The following is a 6,855-nucleotide window of genomic DNA, read 5'->3' as shown; positions in this document are numbered from 1 at the left end:
TTTAGCTTTATCAGACCAAACTAAGTATACTTCTTTGTTTATTTCTAGATGCAGAGGTTTCATATGTACTGCTTTAGTACCTACCATTCCTACAAGATAACTGTTTTGAAAACGGATAGCTTTGGATGCAGCACCACAAGAAAGTAACTCAGATAAACAATCGGTCTTCTGTGTTTGCAAGTATTTTCACATGTTTCTCCCTTGTGATCCTAAATTAGTTTTGGCAACTTCCAGTCATTACCATATAGTCTCACTTATGAACATCTGATATTGATTCAGAAGAGTGGTTTAATTCCCATTACATTTTTTACCACATGCTTGGAAATTACTTCATATGTGTGATAAAATGTTTGCTCATTAAGACCGGGATGTGGTAGCATTGTGGTGGAGTGCTTGTTCATTAGGACCGGGATGTGATGGTGGAATATGGAGGCCACAAGGGTTGCAGAACACTCTAATTTTATGGGTAGATTGTGTACTCTGCATAGTTACAGGCAAAGCGCGCCCCGATGGATACAAAGTTTCACGGAAGGACCAACCAAGGAACGACACACCAAGTGGCACGATCACGACCGACCAATTAAAGGACAATACACTCGGGATGGACCTTACAAAAGAAGTTGCAAGGGACGGGAAGGTGCGGCAGTTGGAGGAACGAGGATTCCCCTGTCGCCCAGCGCTGAATTGCCTTTTTGTTTTACCCGCTACAATTAATAAAAGTTTCTAATTGGAACATTATCGGCTCATTGCTTGTAAATTGATGACAATTTGGTGCCGTGACTCGGATGGAAATAGTGGCGTAGGCATGAGGAGCCTGAGGGGGCGCCCCACCTAAATAGGCGGCCTCGGCTCCTATCCTCCCGCCCTACTCCCGCCGACGATCCGAAATTTAAAACACAAAGGCAAGGAAAAACCGGTTAACCCTTTAAATTTCGTGCACGAAAGTCCGGACGAAGACGCAGGACAGGTGAGTATAGTCCGGTCTGGGTTGGGAATCCGGCGTGTGGCGAGTGTTGTGTGCTTGTGAAGGGGGGCCGGCAGCCGGCACTAACCCGAGCGAGTGTGGACCCCACAGTAGTGCGGTTCCCATTGCCCGCGAGGGCGTGGGCCACGACCTGGGGGAAGCGAGTGAATGCAACACTGAGTGAGGGCACGCCGAAGGGTGGGTACAGGGTATAAGCGGGACCCTTTCACCACCACAACCCCTAGGGCTATGGGCTCTATGGAGGGTTATTCTTTGGTGTTCCCCTAGAGCTACGGGCACTAGGGATGATTATTATTATTTAGGTGTTCCCCTAGAGCTACGAGCACTAGGGATGATTATTATTATTTAGGTGTTCCCCTAGAGCTACGAGCACTAGGGATGATTATTATTCAGGTGTTCCCCTAGAGCTACAGACACTAGGGATGATTATTATTTAGGTGTTCCCCTAGAGCTACGGGCACTAGGGGGAGCTACAGACGTTGAATAAAACAAGAGAGCAAGAAGTAAAGAACGAGATGGGGCAGTGTAAAACTAAACCACCCACCCCTTCTAAACGACCATCCATTCCTAAGGACTCACCTCTAGGGTTCATGCTAATTGCCTGGACGCACTATCCAGGAACAAGAAATAAAGATAAAGCAAAGATGATTTATTATTGTATAGAAATTTGGAGCGGACAACAAATTGGCCCGGCAGTATGGTGGCCTAAGTATGGTTCTAATGAAGATTGGGTACAACAGCAATTAAATTTTTGGGTAAACTCCAAAACCCCTTTCAATCAAGAAGAAAGTGACTATGCAGCAGTATGGGTCACTCGCCCAGAGGGTTTAGGAGTCCCCATTTTTAATTTGACACGAAAAGAAAAAGATGTCGAAAAACGTAAACCTCGAAGGGAAGAGGAGGCCTTTGTGGGACCCCCACCATATGCTGTACCACCAGCAATTCCCCTACCTTCTCCTCCTCAGTTGGATCATGGGCAGATGGATTCGAGAAAGGGAGAAGTACAAAAGATAGAAGGGGGAGGGCCTGTGACACGGGCAAAGGCACGACAAAATAACCTCTACCCTTTAAGAGAAATGCCCATGGGAGGTCCACAACCTCAGATGGGGTTTATATCAGTGCCCTTAAATTCAGGGGATGTTAGAGATTTTAAGAAGGAAATGGGTAATATACTAGAAGATCCCCTGGGGGTGGCAGACAGAGTAGATCAGTTCTTAGGGCCAAATGTTTATACCTGGGAGGAACTACAATCTATTCTAAGTATACTGTTCACAGCAGAAGAGAGAGGTATGATTAGGCGTGCAGGGATGCGCATTTGGGATGCTCAACATGCCCACGGGCCCGCTGCGGATATTAAATGGCCCTTACAGAATCCGCAATGGGACCATCAAAATCAACATCATAGGACTCACATGCAGGACCTGCGAACTATCATTATCCAGGGCATTAGGGAGGCAGTCCCAAGAGGTCAGAATATAAATAAAGCTTTTAATGAAAGACAAAAGAAGGAGGAAACACCCACTGAATGGCTAGAAAGGTTACGCAAGAATTTACAACTATATTCAGGATTGGATCCCGATACACCGATAGGCCAGGCTCTGCTCAAAACACAGTTCGTAGCTAAGGCTTGGGAAGATATCCGCAAGAAACTAGAAAAAAATAGAAAATTGGCAGGATCGGGGGCTTGATGAACTTTTGAGGGAAGCTCAGAAGGTATATGTAAGAAGGGAGGAAGAAAGACATAATAGGCAGGTTAGGATGATGGTAGCAGCGGTCAAAGAAAGTAGGGAATTGGAAAGGAAAATGGGGGGATGGACGCAAAATCGAATTCCAGGACAGCAAAAATTTAGGAAGCCTGAAAACAGGGAGGAGGAGAGAATATGCTATTATTGCAGGAAAAAGGGACACATGAAGAGGGACTGCAGGGTTAGAATGAGAGACGAAAAGTCCTTCCAAGAAGACTAGGGGTGTCAGGGGCTCTATATATTGGGGACCCAGAAACAACAGGAGCCCTTGATAAAATTGAAAATTGGTCCCCAAGCTGAGGAGGTAGAGTTTCTAGTAGATTCAGGAGCAGAAAGGTCTACTATACAACAGATCCCCCTCGGATGCAAACCTTCCCGGGAAACTACCAAAGTAATAGGAGCAAAGGGAGAACCTTTTACAGTAGGAATAGTTAAAAATGTAATGATAGAAGCAGAGTCCAAAGTGGGGTTGGGTGATTTCTTGATACTGCCTGAAGCGGAGTTCAATTTGTTAGGACGGGATCTGATTATTGCATTAGGCATAGGACTAGAAGTAGAGAATAAAGAATTCAGAATCAAACTCTGCCCTCTTAGGGTAGAAGATGAACAAGAGATCAATTCTGATGTCTGGTATACCCCCGAGAGTGTGGGACAACTAAAAATACCCCCTTTCACGGTAAAAATCAAGAATCCTGAAATCCCAGTAAAAATAAAACAATATCCTATTTCCCTGGAAGGAAGGAGGGGTCTCAAACCAGAAATAGATAGATTAGTGAGCAAAGGATTACTGGAACCCTGTATGTCCCCATTTAATACCCCTATATTACCGGTAAAGAAACCTGATGGAACATAACAAACAAAAATCAGACCAGATTTAGAAGAAGAAGAATTAAGAGAAGGGGAAAAATTATTTGTGGATGGATCCTCTAGAGTAGTGGAGGGAAAGAGAAGATCAGGTTATGCAATAGCAGATGGAAAGACCCTCCGGGTATTGGAATCAGGACCCTTGAGTAATACTTGGTCAGCTCAAGCTTGCGAGCTGTATGCTGTTTTACAGGCACTAAAAAGATTACAGGGAAAAGAGGGCACTATCTATACCGATTCCAAATATAGTTATGGGGTAATACATACCTTTGGGAAGATTTGGGAAGAAAGGGGATTGATAAATTCCCAAGGAAAGGACTTAATACATCAAGAATTAATAAAGCAACTCTTAGTGGCCCTACGAAAACCAAAGAAGATAGCGGTGGTACACCTTAGAGGACACCAACAGGGGACCGATTACAAGACTAGAGGAAATAATGCAGCAGACCTAGAAGCTAAGCAAGCTGCCCTCAGGGAATTGGTCCTGAGGCAGGAGAGGCAGGAAGAATTGACACATGATGAGGCCTCTTCGTTTACACCGAAGGAAGAACAAAAACTGAATCAAATGGGAATAACTAAAAACACAGAAGGGAGGTGGTATCTAGCTGACGGGAGAGAGGTACTGCCTAAGTCAATAGCATCTCAGGTGCTGACCCAGTTGCACGAACGGACCCACTGGGGAAGCCAAGCTTTAATAGATCATTTTGCCACTAAGTACATGTGTATAGGCCTACATAATTTAGCTAGACATATTACTCAAGGATGTATTACGTGCTTAAAGATAAACAGAGCCGTACAAAGAAAACTGCCTATGGGGGGAAGACCCTTGGCCACTAGGCCATTTTCTAGAGTCCAAATTGACTTTACCGAATTTCCTAAAGTAGGAAGATATAAATATGTATTAGTCATAATAGACCACCTCACACATTATGTAGAGGCATTCCCCACAACTAAAGCAACAGCTCAGGTAGTAACAAAAATATTACTCGAACAAATCATCCCTAGGTATGGGGTAACAGAAGTAATAGATTCAGATCAAGGACCACACTTTACATCAAGAATCACTAGAAATATAGCTGAAGCCTTGGGAATAAAATGGGAAGAACATACTCCCTGGCACCCACAGAGTTCAGGGCGAGTAGAGAGAATGAATGGGGAACTAAAAAAGCAATTGGCCAAATTAACACTAGAAACTAAGCTCTCATGGATAAAATGCATTCCCCTTGCCCTCTTAAACCTTAGGGCCCAGCCCCGGGCTGACATAGGAATATCTCCCTTCGAAATGTTATACGGAATGCCATATGATGCAGGAACCCCTAAAGATCACCCGGGGGTGGTAGATCAGAACATTCAAGCTTATATCACGGAATTAATGAAGTATAAACAGGAATTGTGGAAAAAGGGACAATTGACTCAAAGACCCCCTCTGGACATTACCCTCCATCGAATAAAGCCTGGAGATTGGGTTCTGATAAAGACCTGGAGAGAAACCACACTGCAGCCTCGCTGGGAAGGTCCCTATCTGGTATTATTGACTACCAATACTGCCATCAGAACTGCTGAAAAAGGATGGACACATGCTAGTCGTGTTAAGGGTCCAGTACAAAATCACGAATGGAGAGTCACTAGTCCAGCGGGTGATTTGAAAGTAAAACTGTCACGAAACCCTCCGTCAAGGAAAATGAGAACATGAATTAACAATGATTGTATAAACGTATCAGTATAGAATTTAATGTAGAAGGGAATATTTTGACTATTGTGAATGCAACTGTTGGGATATGTTTTAGAAAGGTAGTGGACCCACTGCGGAAACAGGGATACACAAATTGGTTATTAGCCTTCAGAGTGGCCGTGGAAATTTTAATAGAAGGGGGTAAACCTGGGGGTGAATTTAGATCCTTACCAGCATCACTTAAGTGTATAACCAGTGGGAAAAAGAATAGGGTGCAGTACCCCAAAGACCCACTTAAAAGGGAAGCAAAACCAGCCCCTCCTGAAGAATACTCTTGCTGCCGAGAAGATTATACACCCCATGGCTCGAGGCAACCGAGTCGATGGGCGAGGCAGAGGAGATAAAACATGTGGAGGGGTCTGCTCCATTATGAATGAATCCAAAGATTTAGAATCCAGAAGATACCCCAAGACTGGAAATAACTCCCCTGAACAATTAAAGACTCACTACTGCAGTGGGAAAACTGCCTATCTAAAACTAGTTCAATTGATAATAATATTAAGTCTCATTAATGAGGGTTGGGGTACAGAGGTACAGACACATGAGCCATTTAAGCGGTCTTTATCAGAAGTAGTGTTACAAAATCGAAGGGGGTTGGATCTTCTCCTATTGCAGCAAGGGGGACTATGTGTGGCTCTTAAAGAACAATGTTGCACCTACGTTGATCAAACGGGGGTAGCAATAGATACAATGGCTGAACTAAGAAAACAGTTAGAACAAAGAAAAAGAGCCCAGGAGTCTCAAAGAAGTTGGTATGAGAGTTGGTTTAATGGTTCCTCCTGGTTCACTACATTATTATCCACAATAATGGGACCAGTTATTATGATAATATTAGGTTTGACCTTTGGACCCTGTATTTTAAATAGACTAATCGTTATCGTTAAGAACAGGCTAGAGGCAGCCCACCTAATGGTAATTAGAGAAAGATATGAACCCCTTGATGGGGAACGAGAAGAGGATGCTCTAGAATGGAGTCGACAAGAACTAAAACGGTTTAATGAGCAAAACAAAATAGTACAATAAAAGAAAAGGGGGGACTGTGATAAAATGTTTGCTCATTAAGACCGGGATGTGGTAGCATTGTGGTGGAGTGCTTGTTCATTAGGACCGGGATGTGATGGTGGAATATGGAGGCCACAAGGGTTGCAGAACACTCTAATTTTATGGGTAGATTGTGTACTCTGCATAGTTACAGGCAAAGCGCGCCCCGATGGATACAAAGTTTCACGGAAGGACCAACCAAGGAACGACACACCAAGTGGCACGATCACGACCGACCAATTAAAGGACAATACACTCGGGATGGACCTTACAAAAGAAGTTGCAAGGGACGGGAAGGTGCGGCAGTTGGAGGAACGAGGATTCCCCTGTCGCCCAGCGCTGAATTGCCTTTTTGTTTTACCCGCTACAATTAATAAAAGTTTCTAATTGGAACATTATCGGCTCATTGCTTGTAAATTGATGACAATATGTGCTTTCTACAACAGTACCTTTTCTTATGGTTCATACCTATGATGCAACTTTGAAGG

General features: G+C 43.9%; 1 protein-coding gene across 2 annotated transcripts; it reads left to right on the top strand.

The window, feature by feature from the left end:
- Nucleotides 1-836: 836 nt before the first annotated feature.
- Nucleotides 837-3,537, top strand: LOC146762768 (uncharacterized). Of its 2 annotated transcripts, none has more exons than XM_085553859.1 (2): nt 837-1,240; nt 1,335-3,537. In XM_085553859.1, the coding sequence occupies exon 2, from the start codon at nt 1,501-1,503 to the stop codon at nt 2,671-2,673; it is 1,173 nt and encodes a 390-aa protein (XP_085409985.1). In that variant the 5' UTR covers nt 837-1,240; nt 1,335-1,500; the 3' UTR covers nt 2,674-3,537. The 2 variants fall into 2 exon arrangements, with proteins under 2 accessions (XP_085409985.1, XP_085409979.1); XM_085553853.1 differs by having other exon boundaries at nt 837-1,287.
- Nucleotides 3,538-6,855: the final 3,318 nt, after the last annotated feature.

This window comes from Coturnix japonica, chromosome 1, assembly GCF_054131305.1.
Source record: "Coturnix japonica strain WE chromosome 1, WE-NBRP24, whole genome shotgun sequence".
Taxonomy (NCBI): Eukaryota; Metazoa; Chordata; class Aves; order Galliformes; family Phasianidae; genus Coturnix; species Coturnix japonica.
Note: the sequence above shows the minus strand (reverse complement) of the source record. Positions and strands in the feature narration are given on the sequence as shown.

Excerpts from the sequence above, each read along its gene's own strand:
- LOC146762768 (XM_085553859.1), top strand. The coding sequence starts at position 1,501 with ATGGGGCAGTGTAAAACTAAACCACCCACCCCTTCTAAACGACCATCC.